The sequence below is a fragment of the Scardinius erythrophthalmus genome (genome assembly GCF_964197995.2).
Source record: "Scardinius erythrophthalmus genome assembly, chromosome: 1".
Taxonomy (NCBI): Eukaryota; Metazoa; Chordata; class Actinopteri; order Cypriniformes; family Leuciscidae; genus Scardinius; species Scardinius erythrophthalmus.
Window position 1 is genome coordinate 51,774,007 of NC_138221.1, and position 18,463 is coordinate 51,792,469.

At 36.8% G+C, this 18,463-nt stretch overlaps 2 protein-coding genes across 2 annotated transcripts; both read right to left on the bottom strand.

Moving 5' to 3' along the window:
• Positions 1–4,168: 4,168 nt before the first annotated feature.
• Positions 4,169–7,306, bottom strand: ndufa4a (NDUFA4 mitochondrial complex associated a). The gene is made up of 4 exons (XM_081386314.1): positions 7,154–7,306; positions 5,699–5,787; positions 5,154–5,214; positions 4,169–4,469 (listed from the first exon to the last, which is right to left on the bottom strand). Exons 1-4 carry the CDS (start codon positions 7,193–7,195, stop codon positions 4,413–4,415), a joined length of 249 nt encoding a protein of 82 aa, XP_081242440.1. The 5' UTR covers positions 7,196–7,306; the 3' UTR covers positions 4,169–4,412.
• A 907-nt stretch (positions 7,307–8,213) lies between these two features.
• Positions 8,214–18,133, bottom strand: slc35b1 (solute carrier family 35 member B1). Its single transcript, XM_081386196.1, has 9 exons — positions 17,263–18,133; positions 14,526–14,629; positions 14,266–14,396; positions 14,159–14,189; positions 13,718–13,878; positions 13,507–13,633; positions 11,944–12,050; positions 11,667–11,820; positions 8,214–9,874 (listed from the first exon to the last, which is right to left on the bottom strand). The coding sequence occupies exons 1-9, from the start codon at positions 17,382–17,384 to the stop codon at positions 9,822–9,824; spliced, it is 990 nt and encodes a 329-aa protein (XP_081242322.1). The 5' UTR covers positions 17,385–18,133; the 3' UTR covers positions 8,214–9,821.
• Between the last annotated feature and the right edge of the window lie 330 nt (positions 18,134–18,463).

The following is an 18,463-nucleotide window of genomic DNA, read 5'->3' on the forward strand; positions in this document are numbered from 1 at the left end:
GGAAGACAATGGCATAAAACTTCCAGGGAAAATGGTAAGCAAACAGAGACATGAGACTGATGTGTTCCTTCTAAAAATGAGTGTGTGCAGCTGATCACTGAATGTAATAGCTGTAGGCTTATTCTGAGAGTACAATTTGAAATGACTCAATATGAAAGGCACCAATTTCTTAAATGCATGCTAATGTTGACATTTATAGATTATTAAAATATGATTTAAAGTCTCAAGGTAAAGTCTTCAATTTTCACATAGGTAAATAATCATACCATATTCATCAATGGCTAACATTTTATGATATCACTGGTCAAAACTGTCTGTCCAAGCAGTAAATAATAATTCGATTTTTACACTCCCTGAAGAATATGTGAAGAATGCTTACCTGTGCAAAATGTGACGCATTAATACCACAGGGTGGTTGCCAGGGTGATGGTATGCCGTTGCTAGGGTATTCTGAAAGGGTGCTAGGTAGCCAGGTCAAAAGAGCTATATTATATGTGATATGTAATATTCTGGATTGTAGATATGGCTTAGGTTCCTTCCTCAGAGCAAGTCTATGATATTTTTTCTCCATCTGATTCATCATCTGCAAAGCAAAAATGATAAGACTGATTGCTTAGAAAAGTAGTAAAATTTGTCAACAAAAATACATGAAAAATACATATTGAATCATATACCAGACTTCACAAAGTATTTCTCAACAGTAAAAAATAAAATAAAATCTATATAGCCTATATATATTATATATATTTAAATTATATAATTAAGTTGTTTTTTTTCGCTAACTAAATGGCTTGTCTCCCATTTAAGTTAAAGTATGGAAGTATACCGTATGAACACACCTTGGTTCCTCTAAATGCCTTCCATTTCTTCCATTTTCAGATATTGCAAATTGCAGACAGCACTTCTGTTGATAGAGGCTAGTGTGTGTGGCACCATGAAAGTCATTTAAGAGAAGTTTTGACAGAGAGCTAATATTTCTCTCATTGTGTGTGACTGTTTCTGTAGCAGACCACGCTGATCCCTCGTCTGACCTGCAATGGATCTTCTTCAGCACTCGGACACTTTCTCCCCTCACACACTCATTATATTCTACCTGCAGTTCGATCTGACACAAAGGCCCACATCCACGGGGAGGTCAGAGGTCAGGAAGATGGATGACTGATTTGTGAGACTGACCCCTGGGGTGACGGACAGCCTTATCCACCAAACATCAGTCTGTTTTATAGTCATCGCTCCTGAATACAGCACTGCTGTCACTCAAACATGACCAATCATGTCTCTGCAGGAAATAGGCACAGGAATAGCATGGAGAGAAGCTTCAATGATTTAAAATACTTTTGCAGACTGACTTCTTTTTCTCAAAATAGAGTTTAAATCTCTGTTAATTCTGTTACATTCAGGAGGGGTCTCAATAAAATAAAATAAAAATGGACAAAGTTAGGCTACTCCTAATGAACATCTGAGTTTGAAGAAACTTTTAATGTTGCATCTCAACTAATCATCTCAAAAATTCACAATAGGCTACAGCACAAAATGTGTCAAACCTTTTGCGCGATTGGGTCCGGTGGAAGTTAGAAAAACAGCTGGACTGGCTTGGTGGATGTCATTTTAACAAGTATCACCAAGATCAACATCTTTGTTCCTCTTGGAACAACATTCCAATCAGATCTGAGGTACAAGTTTACGTCAAGTTTAGGCTTACAACAAGGGTTAGGTGCTTCTACATCAATGTTATTAACCTATTAACATTCCTTCTGATTTTAGGGATAAGTTATGGGTAGGGTTAGGTTTAGAGATAGGGTTAAGACTACATTTTCAGACAAGTAAGCCTATGTTGTTCCAGGATCAACAAAATATGTTAATCCAGGAACATATCTTGGCAAAATCAAGGTGACCGAAATGGTTTAGGCCTACAGCTCTTTTAACTTTTCTGATTTTCAGCTCTTCTTTGAAATCACTAGGTGGGAACACTCTCATATCTCAACAGCCATCGTAACAATTCTTTCATTATCAGCGAAAATGTGAAATAACCTTTGCAAAGGCGGGTGAAGTTTTAAAGCCGCTGGCACGCGAAGGTCTCCTTGACATTTTGCCGCTCATCTTCTTCAACGCTTCCTTCTGTCTGAGGGAAGAGATGTGCGCGCGCCCCAGTGACATTTACCAAAGTCATCAAGCACTGAAAAAATCATATTAGCGAGAAAGAAACAGCTAAAAGCAGCTTGTTCCGTTCCGTTCAGGGTACCGGATTTATAAGAACAAACTGTATGCAACTGAACAGCAAGGCTTGCATTTGAAACTAAAGATAGGCTACACCGGATGAGGTAGGCCCTATGTGATGGAAATAATAGGCTACTCTCGCTCTCTAGATAGGCTATATAGTCTATATATAGTGTGAAATTAAAATATATCCCAAAAGGACATAACTCGCACTGGTTCCTTTATAAAACGAAAGAGTTTGTAAATCTAAACTAAGGCATTTCCTGGAGCAAATAACGAACAGGCCTATCTCAAAACTATAAACAAATACAGTAAACATATGTTAAATAACAATGTTGAAAGAAATAATTTAAAATGTAGGCTATCTATTGTTAAACGTGTTTCCCAAATATTCAGCAAATTAGAGGGGAAATCAGATCACTTAGGGCTAGCCTATACAGAATTTTAAATTAAGCTACATTTGTTCTTTCGCTTGTCGGGTCAGTCCATAAGATATGAGTAGGTTGAAGGTAGTAGCCCTGTAGTCTATGCAGCTGTATAGCCTACTACTGCACAATCCACCTGGTTTTCCCACTCGCATAACTTCCTCGCATGAAGGAAAACATGGATAGCAAAATCATAGGTCTCATCAGAGACATGTACTCCACTTCTGACTGGAACATCCTTTTCAATCCAAAGCCATTCCAAAAATACCCAATAATAGTTAGCAGTTGTTGTCGTCTTCCTTTCATCTGCTAGAGGGCACTACCGTGCAGATGCGATGTTTTGCCATCAGCCAGGAAAACAGAGTGTTGATTACTCACCATCGTTCAAGCGTAGTGAGAAGAGGAGCAAGCCTTGATTTTCACTAGTAGCTGTTACGAAATCACACAGGACCTCCGAGTTTAATTCTGGAGGAGTTTAATGGCATTCTGTTCTGGAATCACACTTTTATCTATATGTGGAAGAGTCTCAGAATCATTGATACAAACACCAACATAATCATGACACAAAGCAGCAACCAAGTTCATTCATGCAGGAAAGCAGTAGTGTGACTAGTTCTTTTTAAAGACATCATGAAATCAAAATAGACAATTCTTATTGTTGTATGGAATATTGCATTGCAATGTTTATTTGGCTATAAATGGTTTATGATAAAGACTTTCCAGTCTTGCTTTAAGGGGGCTTAAACAACTGTCACCAATATGCACCATATAGCATACAGCTGAAATTATTAGGTGAAGCACAATGTAATCACACTGTTCAAACAGGCAAAAAGAATATCTGGCTCAAATCAGTTTCATCATTTTAGTGTTGATGTATGCACCTCATGAGGTTAGTAACAACCTGATAACATGATGGACAAGGACAAAGGCAACATTTCTTCATGTTAACATCTCCCTACTCTCAGCTGTGGATGAAAACATCTTGTGCGCTACTAGAGCAAACATATAGTAGTGGCTCCCTTGAAAGAGGTAATTTCTTGCATTTATCTGCCACCAATTTTAAGTGCAACGGCCCATGTCAAAATCCAATCACCATCTGATGTATAGAACCAAATCCCCACCCTACATTTCTTTTTCAGTAATCCGTTACACTCAGATGTATGTCACAAGGAGGAAGAAAAGCTGTTGCTATTCTAATCACTGATATAGTGGATATTGACTACAATGACTGAACAAACAGACCAGATTTGATCTCTTGCAAAATAGAAATATGGACAGCAAATCAAAGATCAGATGTCAAAGTTAAATCAGTTTTGTGTGCAGTGTGAACATAACCTTCTGGTGCGGTCACATTAATGAAATTTCATGTGCAAAAAATGTCCATTACCCATTATCAACAGCGTAGAAATGTATGGAGCACAGCTCGGACAGAAGTCGGCTTCAAACCATGCAGCTTTCTGTAGGTCAGCACGGAAAAGCTCGTTCTAAATTTCATACAAGCACCAATATAATCATGACTCATCAACTGATTTTTCAATGTATGTGGGAGAAAACCCTTTATTAATCGTTTCTGACTACAAAGAATGGGAAGAAAATACAAGAGACATCATAGACGTTAAAAAGGGATCCAGATAAGCAAAAACAACATTTGTGCAATTTAGTCTCTTTGCATAAATTAATATAGGAACAAGGGCCGTTGAGGAAAAGTGTGCGGACTTTTATCTTGTTCTTTAATTTGATTTTAAGCCTTTGGTCCAGCACTGGACATGTTTAGTAGTCAGGACGGTCCTTCTTCAGCTTGCTGTAGTCCATGTTCACTGCGTAGAACTTGAAATGGGAAAACAGAAAGGTGATGATACAAAATAAGCAGGTTAACATTATGCACTCAGCAAAATCCATTAACTCAGCTGCCTGTGTATGTATTGAACTTGAACTCTACATCAAATACACATTAAGACACAAGCTTGATTAGATTTGTACTAACTAACAGCACACATAAAATGAGCTTATGAAGCGCTTAATGAATTAAACTCATTAAGATCTTAGATTAGGCCCTGATACGGTCCTTCAGTCACATCTTTTAATAGGATTCCCTTAGGCGCTCCAACAACAATGGCGTGTTTAAGTGTTTTACTAACACCACATATGCTGGTCAGTTAGATTTCAAACTCAAAATTACTGTCGCTTATTGGGTGCTAAACATCTGAAAAGTGCTTTATCATCACATTAAATAGAACGTTCTGAATCGAAACAAGAAGTTTTATCAATTACCACAGATTACAACTAAGACTTGTCCCCTCAGCTCATTAAAACTAAGCCAAAATCGTGTTCAAAGTAATGCAGTTACAATGCAAGTCTATTCCAGAAGCTCTAAATGTAGAAATGCACAGTTCAATGTTGTCAAAGCAATTATAATAATTCTTCAGTACAAAAAATGTGCTGTTTGAGCTGTAAAGGATGGGGGTGCATCCTGACAATTGAGTTTAAATGACCAATGCGCATGTATCATACCTTGTACTGATCAGTGGGCGCCATTTTATTCCAGGGCTCTGGGTTGTTCTTTTTGTCCCAGCTGTGGATATGAAGCAAATGAGTGCACAAATAAACAAGGCATGCATGATAAAACCGAACAAAAGAGTTGACATGAACATCTGATCAGCACTGTTGTTCTCTCACAATTGATTGTGTACGAAGAATCACAAGTTATTGTCGTATTGCGCAGCAGCGGCTTAAGGCTGTCTACACTCGACAAAGCAACTGTTGCAAATCCAATTGTTCTTTGTGTCAGGAGTAGCGTGAGTACTTGAAGTATGTCAGAAATAGACGGGGGCATCTGTTTATTGTAGAGAATCTGTCGTGACGCATCGAGTGTAGACAGAATCACTTATTATAATGGGTTCTATTTGCTTTTGTTGTGGTGTAGACACGGTGTTCGATCTTAACAGCAATTGCTCTTCAATTAAAAAAAGGAATGAGGCCTTTCAGTTATGTTTTTGTATCCATTGTGAGAGACAGGTGATTAATGGACTTGTATCTTCTGTAGATCAGACGCTTACCAGACATCTGGGTTACGCAAGGCCAGGCGAGCCAGATATGACAGAGACATGGTGCATCCACCGCCAATGAAAATGAAAAGTGGGATCAACTATGGTGAGAGATGAACAAAAAAACAAAACAAAAGATATATAAAGCAACGGTGACTTGAAGGTGATGCATTAAACTTTGAAATTATGGATGATGACCATCTAGTGTCTGGCGTCTCAACTGGGTTTGGCTTCAGGATGCCAATTTTACCTTGTATAACAGTTAACAACCCTATAATTCACACTTACTGTACAAAAGTAAAATGTACAAAGCCATATTATAGACCTCCAGGTGAGAACCACAGATCTAGATTAGGGTATACAGTAATGACTGACATTACTGTTACATACAATTGTTCACAAATGTTGCTTCATGGCAACGCAAAAGCCTTAAATAACACAAATAATACATTAGTTTCTCTGCTTCAAAACTTTACAAGCAAATGCCTTCTCAGTCTTCAGAAACTGTAAGTGGTTAGGAGGAGATCATTCCCAACCAAGATTTAAAAACATCAGTCATTAAATAATATAGGGTTGACTAACAAAAATAATAGTAATACAAACAATACGAAGTGAATGGCTCTAATAGTTTAAAAGTGAACGTGTTTTTAGGCCGCACTTGTCAGTCTGTCCTCAGTTTAACACGCTCGCCCTTGAGCGGTCATGTGACACGCAGGCCTCCTGTGACACATAAAACTAAACTCGCTTCAATGGCATTTAATTTCAAGCTAATTTAAGGTTCATCTAATTACTCACATAAAGACTCGCAATAAACATGCGGCTAGTCCATTACAATAGGAAAGTGTGTTTTTACTTGTGACGGTCGTGACTGTTTGACACGTTTGTGTAGCCTAGTTGTTGCAACTCAAAATTAACATTTTGTGAGCTTTACAATATATTTATTTTATGTAGATTTTATACCCGACTGAAAACTTATTCTGAACTTAATGTTATTAATTGAAAAATGTTCAATATCTGCAATTGTAGGAAAGTGAATGTACAATATTAATTCAATAAAAAAATAAAATAAAAATAAAAAGCCTCATTGACCTTTTGGATTTCCATAGTTACTGACAGTCGTTTTTTATTTATTTAACGTTATCTTATTGAGATTGAAACATTTATATCCGATCAAATATTTTAGAACTGACATTTCCATGAACTTTTATTGTTTTAATAATTTCCATTACTTTTCCAGACCTGGGAACCACACTTTTAAAATTCCTGATATTTCCAGGATTTGCCTTGTAACATAAAAACATATTTAAGGATTAATTTGTGTTTATTCAGCGGTGTAAATATCTAAACTGGTGGCACGTCTAGCATTCCGCAGCAGGGACGCTAACAGGCTAGCGACAACGTTTGCACAACTCGCTCTTGCCATCGTCTTTAACAGACTAACTCGTCCTGAAGTCATAATTCACTTACGGCAGGGTGGCTTCTGAGTTGCCGGCTGACCGTGCTCAGCATTATGATTGATGAGATGATTTAAATTCTCCCAAAAATGTACAGAAATAAAGGAAATGAACGTGGCCCGTTCCGTTCGAGAGCTCTATCAGGACAGCTTCAACACTGAGAGAATAGGACACGGTCCATGGGGGTCTTATTGAGTTTGCCTGATTTGTTATTTTATAGTTAGACAAACATTGTCATCTCATTTCAGTTAATAAATACGTATAACAGTGTAATAATTAAAATGCTAACCAAATAATGATAATAAAAATGACAAATAAATGATAATATGATTATATGCGGAGGTATTTTGTAAAGGCGATGCTGTGGATACCCTTTCGAAGGCGCGGTACTGGGTTCTTACTGGTCGCTGAATCTGATCTAGGGTCAGTTTGCGAGTTCGCACGAACACTGTTGATTTTAGATATCTGATCCCACATCAGAAAGAACATTTAAGGACTTTAGACTAGAAGGTCGTTCTGGGTCGTAATTGTGTTTTACATTGTTACTAATGAGAAATATAATTTTAAATCGCAAATATAAATCACGCATACATTTTTCTCTTAGTCATACGATAGATAGGATATTATCTGTAGTTTATAGTTTTATTATCTATAGTTTTTCACCTGGTTCTCTGAGCACTTTTAAATGATCTTTCACCCGAGTTGCTCTTTTAAGACAATAAATGAGTTGTGTTGTTGTGTCATATTTCACCTCAATAATAATAATAAATAATAATAATAGATAATAACAATAAAAATTAAGATTACTGATGAAACGAGTTTAAATGAAATTTAAAATAAAGCTTAGCCTATTTTGCGTTGTGGCATTATTATTTTCATGACAATTAAGCACATTCGTCCCTATTTTGCCTATTAATACCACTATTTTGCCTGTAAATATAATACACAGACAACATACTCTACTGACTGCAAATTATAGGCATTATATATTTTATTTTGTGTAGGCCTATATATATATATAAAGTTATGCTAATATGTTAAGTTTTTTTAATTTTAATGTAACGTTTATTTTTCCTGAAAAGGCAGCACTGTGTCAGATTTCTGTAGCTTCCTCTGAACTAGCACAACTTTCAGAAGCATATCATCCTGCTTTCGCTTCTTTATATTCACGACAAGCGTTAACAAACCCACCTTTAAAATTCCCATTTACATAGCCTAAAAGTGCTCATCTTAAAAACGAGCGTGAGAGTAAAATAACAGAGAGAAAGAGAAAGGGAGAAAAGCTCTTCATCATCGTTTTAGCGAGGACAGCCTCAGGGCAGCTTGTTCAAACGGCGAGTGTGGAAATGTAGTTTTGCTGCGCTGCCAGTTCTCCTCTGCGGGCTCTTTTAATCAGATTGCCTTCTTGACATCCGGCCGTGTTTGTTTCCCTCCAATTTCATTTTCTGCTTTGAATTGCACATTAACCTTTCCTCAGAGTTCCTGCTAAGCAAACGGCGACTGTTCTCCATTGCGATCACGATTATGAGAGGTGGATGGCTGACTCTCGTCAGGTACATTTCATCCAGTTTAACTGCATCTTCAGCTCCAGTCCATTCGAGTCAATGCGTTCTCGACGCCACTGATGTGTTTTGTACCAACTATCAACCGCAACAAGACGTGCACTTTAAAAGGTGCGATTGAAAACACAAACCCGTTCACGTCCAGGGTGTGTGTTTAATGTCATTTGGATGTTTTTCTCTCCCCAAACAGAGCGAGAACATGATGCTGGCAGACACGAGCAGCGTTTTTGGCAGACGTTCCCCCTATGACAGCTGGTCAACAGCATCTTCTTTGCAACCTGATTGAGTTTACCTTTTACTTAAACACCGTTATGATTACAAACAGATCCCTTCGTACCAGAAACGCAGAGTAGAATGAATCTATAAAATTCCATTTTTATTCTAACACAAGGATGCATTATAATGCAGATGATTGTTTTGTAAAAAATGTCAACGTTCTAAACATTTGCTTTGCTGACTTCAAAACAAGACATGAGACACATGAATATAAATATGACATCTGGTATGAAAAAGCCATGTTTTGACAAATAATTCATCTTTACAGGTGTTTGTGCATTACATACACAACGTAAAACACCACACACACACACTTCCTGGGGAATGCAATGACAATAATCAGACGTTTAACAGAATTCACCACCTAAATTAAGGCAGAACCCACCCGTCTGAAGCCACAATTCTCAAATGACTTGGAGATGTATATATAAATGTGTCAAAAGTACGAATCAGGGTAGCTAAAAAATTCTGTGGTTGCCCCGCTGGAGGAAGTCTTCCAGGAAGTACAATCAGCATGTGCATTTTTTTAGACTACAGTTTTAAATACCTTTAACCTTACTCTTTTTGATTTCGCCCTAAGAGCATGACAGATTATGATTAGGCACAGACACTGTACCTCTGCTACCATGGATTCCATTTTGAGAGATGATGGGTTAAATATATCCCATTATTAAATGTTCAGAACATCAACAATATTTTGAGTGCTAAAAACATCATCTCTGAAGTACACCAATCATGGAATTAGTGTTGTAAAGTGTTTAGAAATGTCTATGTCTCAAGGGTTCAGATGCAGGCATACATGTACCACACTCACTCACACACACACACACAGAGTTCCAGTCTTCAGTGTGTCGTCTTCTTAGGAGACTTTCCAAATTTGGCATCCAGTCCAAGGCCTGCAAGACAGAGCAGAGTCATGGTTGAGCTTATTATATATCTGCTCATTATGGCCATCCAGCTCTGGACTGATTATTAGTACTGTTGAACACAGAACTCAACTTTAACAAGCTTAGATGTACCTGAACAGTCAAAAAGTCTAGGCAACTGTGATTGATCAAAAACGTTATGCTTAAATTCTTCAAATTAATTTTGTAAACAAATATAAAAATGTACCTATGTTTGAACTTAATTTTATTATTTTTTTGTACTAAAATACATATTTTATATTTTTTTAATTATATACACTACCGTTAAAAGGTTTGGGGTCAGTAAGATTGACAAGAAATGAATACTTTTATTCAGCAAGGACGCATTAAACTGATCAAAAGTGACAGACTTTTGATCAAAGACTGTTTCAAACAAACGCTGTTCTTTTCAACTTTATATTCATCAAAAAATCCTGAAAAAATGTATCTGTCTCCACAAAAATTAAGCAGCCCAACTGTTTCCAACATTGATAATAAGAAATGTTTCTTGAGCATCAAATCATCATATTAGACTGATTTCTGAAGGATCATGTGACACTGAAGACTGGAGTAATGATGCTGGAGTAAAAATGCAGCTTTACCATCACATGAAAAAATTGCATTTTAAAATATAAAAATGTTCACAATATGACTGTTTTTACTTTATTTTTAATTAGTGCTGGGCAGCGATTAATCGCATCCAAGATAAAAGTTTGTGTTTACATAATATATGTGTACTGTGCATAATTATTTTATTTTGTGTGTGTGTATATATATATATATATATATATATATATATATATATATATATATATATATATATATATATATATATATATATATACAGTATATATATATATATATATATATATATATATATATATATATATATATATACACACACACAGTATATACATGCAAATATTTCTTAAATATATACATGTATGTGTGTGTGTATTTATATAAACAAAATAATTATACACAGTACACACACAAATATTTTGTAAACACAAACTTTTATTTTGGATGCGATTAGTCGTTGCCCAGCACTATTTTTAATCAAATAAATGCAGTTAGATCCGCACAATTCTGGATAAATTAAGAATCACCATTTTTTAGTTTTCAAATAGCGTTTTCAAATAGTGATTCTGAACAGATAACAAAATAACATGTAGGATAATTTACTAGAGGTTGACAAAATGTTAATTGCTGCAGTCTATTTAAAAATGTTTAATTCATTTGAACTCTGAGTTTTTTAACTCTGTTTAAATGAATGATTCAATGACTCACTCAATAATTCACTTGTTTGATTACTGGATGAATCAAGGTTTTTGAAAGAATCTTGAATGATTGATTCAATGACAAATAAATGTAATAGTCACTTGTCGCCACATGGTGGCGTAACGATGTAATCAATACAATCGTTATTTAACATGCCAAATTCCTTTAAAAAGGTGATTTACTCTTTTGACCACTACCATAGACATCAGTGTTTATATCCGAACTATAAAATCTTATCCCAGTACTTCTGTAATAATATGAGTATTTGTAACAGAAATAATGATACTGTGTGGTTGAAAAGAGTTTTTAAAGTGGTTTCATACCTATTCCTGACAACTGCTCTCTCTGTCATTAAGGAATAAGATCGTGTGGGTGTTTGAATCGAGATCGTGATCTTTTAACAATTAATCGTGCAGATTTAAAATGCAGCCAGTGAGCATTAGAGACTTCTTTCAAAAACATACTTTTAAACGGTAGTTATTAATAAAAGAGTTTCACTCACCAAGGAAGACAAGGATGGTGCCAAACCACTGCAGAGTGCTGATGACGTTCCCAAAGAGCAGCACTGATCCCAGGATGGTGAAGAACTTCCGTGTCGTAGTGATGATGGAACATGTGAGCGGTCCAAAATACACCACAGTCATGAAGATGAATGTCTAGATGAAGAAAGAGGAGAATAAATGTTTAAACCCTGGATTATCAACTATTATTTACTATTACTAATTTTTGTGTGATGAATGAATGAAATGATGGTGCTGTTTTTTTGTGTATAAACCCACCTGTCCAAGAGCGCTAGTGATACCGAACAGGAAGATATTATAGATGATGGCAGGATGGCGGTCAGTAAATGTCAAAAACTCCCACACCTCCCCGCTCCACAGCACAGCTATGCAGAAAGAAAGAGTGAGCAAGAGATGTTGTTTATTTAGTAGATTTTATGTATATATGTATGAGTGTATATATAAAACATAGCCATAATGAGGTTGGCAAATAACTTTACTCTCCAAAAGCCCATTTTTACTTGCATTTGGGCTTGATGAGTGTTAATTCTGGACTCTGTATCATTTTGCATTTGCCTAGTTAAAAGAGAAACTTGACAATAACTTCAGAGAGCACCACAGGACAGCTCTGGATTCATAATGAGTGGTTTGGAAGGAAGGAAGTTTGCTGCATGTGTGATGAGATTAAAGATTAAAAGTGAGGAACAGATGCCTTTCAGAGCTGAGGCAGACCGACTGAACAGCTGCTGGAGATCAGCAGGGTTGCTTCTGTCAACCCTGAAATAATAACACCACCAAGACTAATAGAGCCAGAGCTCCCCCTGCTGGAGGAAGATGTACTGACAATGAGCTCTGGTCTGATGGAGATCCAGTATACGATTTATAAACCATGAAGACATGCACTTAGTACAAAAAACTAGGAGGGAAAAAAAGGAAGGGTACTAAAATCATTTGCTCTGAAAGGGTGATTGAGTACCGAATACCATAATGATATTTAATCTTTCTCATTTCTGAGAACCAACATGACAAAATGGTAATAAACAGCAATATTGCTGGGGGGGGGGGGGGGGGGGGCAGTTTAATCACTTATGCTCACCAAAGCTGCATTTATTTAATCAGAAATGCAGTAAAAGAGTAATATTGTTATTACAATTTAAAGTAAATATTTTCGATTAATATATTTTAAAATGTCATTTATTCCTGTGACGTCAAATCATTACTCCAGTCTTCAGTGTCACATGATCCTCCAGAATCATTACCGTTCTTAATATTTTTCCCAAGATTATTTGATAACAAACAGTTCAAAAAAACAATTTATTTGACTTTTGCAACATTACAAATGCCTTTACTGCCATTTTGATCAATTGAATGCAATTAATACAAATATTAGTTTCATAAGAAATTCTTACTGACCCCAAACTTCCATAAACAATTGTACACAAATTAATAGATAAATCCATTTTTTTAATTGATTCACTGAATCATGAATCAAATTTAGATGTTTAAACCTCATAAGCAAAAATGGATTATGTCTTAATCTGATACAAACAAATTATGTGACAAGGATAAATTCATCTGACACAGTAAACCTAATGGCCGAAAATGACGTGCATTCAAATCAGCGTAATATTTGTATTTTATTGCCAGCAAAACAATCACAATATATTGTGAACATTCAAATATATCTCCCAGATCGAGGGGGGTCAGTATTATTAACATTTTCCTATAAATCCAAGTGACAAATATTTATTCTACTGTCTTTTGTCTTTAATAAGTAGTACCTTCACTAACAAAGTACCGATGTTCCTATAATTTATCAGGACCCTCTTTTTAACAACTCACCTACTCCCAGGACCAGTGTGGACCACATGTTAACATTCAGCATCATGTGATTGGCTCCCGTCTGGAAGCGCGCCCTCATGTGGTCCTGAGATACACCTGTCAGCCCATCCAGAGTCAGAGAGAGCAGCTACGACCAAAGAAACACGCATCAGATTATCTTCACGCAGAGCACTAGAAATGCTATACAGAACAGATTAAAACAGAGCCCAACCAGCAGCATCTCTCCAAAGCCAAATGTGTGATCATCTGATGCGCTGGAGCCTTTGTTGGGTTTGTAGAGGAAGAGGGCGACCCCGGCGACGATTAGAAACACACACAGATACTTCGCCATGGGATATTTCTTCCTCAGGATTGTGACACCCAGAATCATCACTGTGGAACCAGAGGGACACAAGCACAATGAGTAGCCGTGACCAATGCCATCAATCTGCAGAGGTGTGGCTAAGAAAAATGTGCATTAAACAAAGAGAATCGTTTGCCATATGGCCAACAAACATAAGCCAAAAAAAAATATGGCCATATGGGAATATACGCTTCCTTTGAACATGTGAGGCAAGCATAAATTGTGCACTCTAAACAAAAATACATCCAGATGAGATGAAAATGACAGCTACCTTAGCCCAAAAAGTATTTGGACACTGAAGTCTCTTACCTGGAATTGGTTTACAGGATTTTCCCAACACCTAGAAGGAAGAAAGACTCATGAGCATGATGTTGTGAGGGAGAGAGAGAGCGAGACGAGAGTAAAGAGCTGCTGACCTGTGTGGGGTAGTTGACATACTGCAGGGCAGAGTTACTGGACACCATAGCGCTCAGGTAAGACAGAGAACACACGCCATAGAGCCAGCTTCTCGTGTGGTCCTGCTTTGAGCCCTCAAAAATCTGAATTACTACAACCATAACATAGAGAGAATGCAGAATTACTTGCAAGTGGAATTCAAACACATGCAGCAACACATACAAGCACTGTCACACATGATCTCCAAAACACTATCAGAACATGCAAGGGTTTGACTCACAGAGTCTGGCGAAAGCAGCATTGATGATGCACTGGATGAAGACTAGAGTGGTGGCGTATCGAAACTTCTCCTTCTTCCCCGCGTGAGTGTAGTCCCCTCGCGTGCTGGATAAAAAAAAAAAAGACAGAGGTATTGTGGGATTGAAGGGAACAGCTGTTTGGAACAAGGATACTTAATGATCACTGGCGGTATAAATAACCAACAGTGGCTGGGGAAGAAACTATTGTTTACCGCAGGCGACTAATTTTAGCGCTTGATAAAAAAAAAAGTTCTTACCCCCGGTTTCACAGACAAGGTTTAAGTCTAGTCCCAGACTAAAATGCATGTTTGAGATGTTTTAACTGAAAGTAACTTGCACTGACAGATCTTAATATGCCAGTGTCATTGCTGTGTCAAAAACAGTAATGTTTTTATTTCTAAGGTATGTTTATAAAAACTACTTGCCTCATCCTTCCCTTGGGTCATTTTGAGCCGAAACTCATTTCTTTTAAAAATGTAAAAATTGAGTGTTCATCAGAGGGGTCCAAGACCCTAGGACTTTTGTCGCACTTGAACCACGAATACACAAAAAAAATAATTGAATGGATTCGAGGAGTTTTGTGGTTGAAATTTTAAAAAAAGTAACAAATCCTTCCCTCGCAGGTCAGTTTTTATAAACCTGCTGCTGTGTTTTAATTTTAATCAAACAAAGGACAAATAAATTACTCACTGCTCTTGACTAAATAGGCTACCCTTTTCAACTTTACAAAAATACCCATCTATATTTAATTTATACAGTAATGAATATGCAGTGTTTTTTTTCACATTTGATTACTTTATTCAAATTTCTGTACCTGTTAGATCTACCCGAAAAACTCTAAAAACACTGTTTATTTCATTTGTAGCCTTTCTTTGTTCTATTGCATTTATTTGTGCTATTTGTAATTTGATTATTTGCTCTTATTTTGTTACTGACTGCTTGTCTTTAATAATGTTTTAAATTCACATTAATTAGGCTGGTAGTTTTTGTTGTAGTACGTAGATATATAAATATAATATATCTATGTTATTATATATTCCTATCAAAATTGGATTAAATAATTTCACTGGTGTCTAAACATTTGTACCGCTGACCCAATCCTCAGCACTGAGCCCTGCTGGACCTGCTCTAGTCTAAATATGTGCTGTACTGTTAAATGAAAGATAAAACAGAAGCTCATGCAATGCATTTTAGCAGGCTTAATTAAGCATGAAAATAACTGAAGGAAATATATATTTGATGAACAAATTAAGCCAACTAATATGATTTATATTCTTTTGGTTTCTCTACCAATACAATTGTCATTAGAAATACTCAATTATTTTGCTGACAATGGAACATCAGTAATAAACAGACCAAGAATTTTAAATAAACCACTATTAAAAATGTACAATTGACTAAACTAAGATCTAATTTCTCAAATCACATATCATTAAACTCTTAAATGAAAGAGGATTTTAGAATTTTTAGTTTTGTTATATATATATATATATATATATATTAGATCTTAATTATCTATATCTCGCAGTTTGACATCTTAAGAAGGTCAATTTATAGAAAGGAGGTGGCCTGCACCCGTTTACCCGTGCACCAATGATGTGCACTGTTATTACTATAAGTACATGTAACATAATTATGTAAGTGTTACCGATGGCGCTGGCTCAAACTCACTGATCAACTGCTGCGGTCGGGTCGCTGTGGCCGCGTTGCTTGGCAACGCCTGTATACGGGAGATATTAAATAGTGCGCTCGACTTAATAAATAAAAACCCTCACGATTTTTACTCTAAAACACATTAAAGTATTATTAATTGATTAAATATTTCTTTCTTTCGTAAGTGACCATGGTATAAGCGGGTTAATGCCCTTCGAGGTGTCCATTGTCAGGTATTAATGGACTTCGCTGCGCGTCGGACGGTTCACGCCTCGCCGTCGTCCATTAATACCTGACAATGGACACCTCGAAGGGCATTAACCCTTACTTAATATGAGTATGAATAAGCACTAACAGCTAATGAATAATTACTAGCAACAACAGGAAAAACACTAGTCAAAAGTTCCTGATAGAATTCAACCAGTGTCTTAGATTACATACTAGTAACTACATTAATACTATATTATATAATACTAATAGGCCTAGATACTAGGGAGTTTAAAGCAGTGGTTCTCAAGCTGAGGCCAACTCTGGGGCCTCAGCAAACTCCCAGGGGGGACAAAATAAGCCCTGAAAGTAAATTAATTAACATTACTTGTAAATTAAAATGCTAAAAAGATGTACAACATTAAACTGATATCATACTTTTGAGTTTATATGCTTTTATTAGATGCACATCAGCTTAGATTAGAAGAGCCTTCAAATATTGTCTTGGAAAAAGGTGAGTTTTGTAGTCAAAAAGGTTGAGAGCCAAAGTTAAAAGAGCTTGCCATCGAGAACAGTAAAACAACTGTCTGCGATAAATCAGAGCTCCTTCTCTGAAAGAGGCTGACAAGAGAGCTGTCATCAGGCTTTACCATAGTCAGTCATATAACTCACTGTAAGAATGCAGAGAGTGTCAACAAGCAAGGTGAAATAGCTAAAGGGTCATTTCCCTACCTCTAACTTACTTGCTCTTGCAACCACATGGACAGTGCAGTGCAATAATAGCAACTGATGATTAAACGGTGCTATATATCCTATGTGATAGTAAGCTCTTCAAATGCAATGCTGTTTCATACTCACATTGTCTCCTGCAGTATTCCATAGTAAAAGTAGCACACGAAGACCCCGCAGAAGCAGACGATGAACCGGAGCCGTTCGTTCTGCCAGAGAGACGGTTTGCTCGTCGCCTTCCCGGCGGCCATGCTATCGTCCAGCAGTCTCGGTATGGACACGGACACCGCTCCGCTCCCCGTACCCCGTGCTCCTGCGTCCCGATCCACTCTACCGGCGATCGGCAGCCCGACTCTAGATCCCTCTTCTCTTCTCTTCTCTTCTCTTCTCTTCTCTTCTCTTCTCTTCTCTTCTCTTCTCTGTACTGATAATGAGGCTCTCCTTCCTCTGATATTACATCTAAAGTTACAGTCTTACAGCCTCTTACAATAACAACGATATCACACTACCAGTCGTGTTGCTCAGTTTATTTAGGTTTCAGTTTATTTACAGGTCAGTAATGCAACTGTCGCGCGCTAGCTGTGTCCAAACAACCGCATCCTGAAAATGACGAGTGAGTGAATGCGGTTAAAAATGCGGCTTTTGTTTCTAGATATTTCCTTAACAGCTAAACTAATGTTGTACTCGAGGTGTTGAGTTAATGGTCTGTTTTTGACAAGAAGTGATAATTACAGCTGGGGCAGTCTCTAATAAATGTTTTCATTTGACGCGTCAAATGACTCTGCAGGAGAAGGACCCGAGGAAATTCGTGGAATCTGCTGATATGCCTGTAATTACAAATAATTAAAATAGCGTTTTAAGTCAAGTGCATGTCGTTATTTGCTCAACCGCGGTGACTTCCCTCCCATCATGGGGCTTTCCGCTCAATCTATGTTTTTGTTCATGATTGTACAAAACGTTGCCTGCTACTTTAATTTAGGCATTATAGACAACTCCCTATAAAAAAATCTGTGGGGCCTTTCTTGAAAATAAGCAGTTAGGATTTTACGTAGTGGTATGTGTATTACTTCAATTGGTCCAAATAAGCAAAAGCTGACGACATGCAGCGAATCACAGTGCTGGAATCTTTAAGAGGGCGGGGCATAGAGATAGTCGTGTACGTCTCATTCATTCGAATATTATATTATTAACTACAATTTTTATTCTAGGCTCAACTGGTATTACATTTTAATGCAAACATATAAATGTATATTAAAATGTAATAGTTGTAAAAAAAAATTATGCTCAAGAATGCATAAAGTGTTTTATACAAAACAGTAAACACACTTAT

What these genes read in the sequence shown, in the direction of transcription:
- ndufa4a (XM_081386314.1), bottom strand. Translation starts at nt 7,195, where the DNA reads ATGCTGAGCACGGTCAGCCGGCAACTCAGAAGCCACCCTGCC. An exon ending in AACTCAGAAGCCACCCTGCC is followed by an intron (nt 5,788 to 7,153) that starts GTAAGTGAATTA and finishes CTCTCACCATAG; the next exon opens with TTGATCCCACTTTTCATTTT. An exon ending in TTGCGTAACCCAGATGTCTG is followed by an intron (nt 5,215 to 5,698) that starts GTAAGCGTCTGA and finishes TCATATCCACAG; the next exon opens with CTGGGACAAAAAGAACAACC.
- slc35b1 (XM_081386196.1), bottom strand. Translation starts at nt 17,384, where the DNA reads ATGGCCGCCGGGAAGGCGACGAGCAAACCGTCTCTCTGGCAGAACGAA. An exon ending in TCACTAGCGCTCTTGGACAG is followed by an intron (nt 11,821 to 11,943) that starts GTGGGTTTATAC and finishes TTCTTCATCTAG; the next exon opens with ACATTCATCTTCATGACTGT. An exon ending in CACCATCCTTGTCTTCCTTG is followed by an intron (nt 9,875 to 11,666) that starts GTGAGTGAAACT and finishes TCTGTCTTGCAG; the next exon opens with GCCTTGGACTGGATGCCAAA.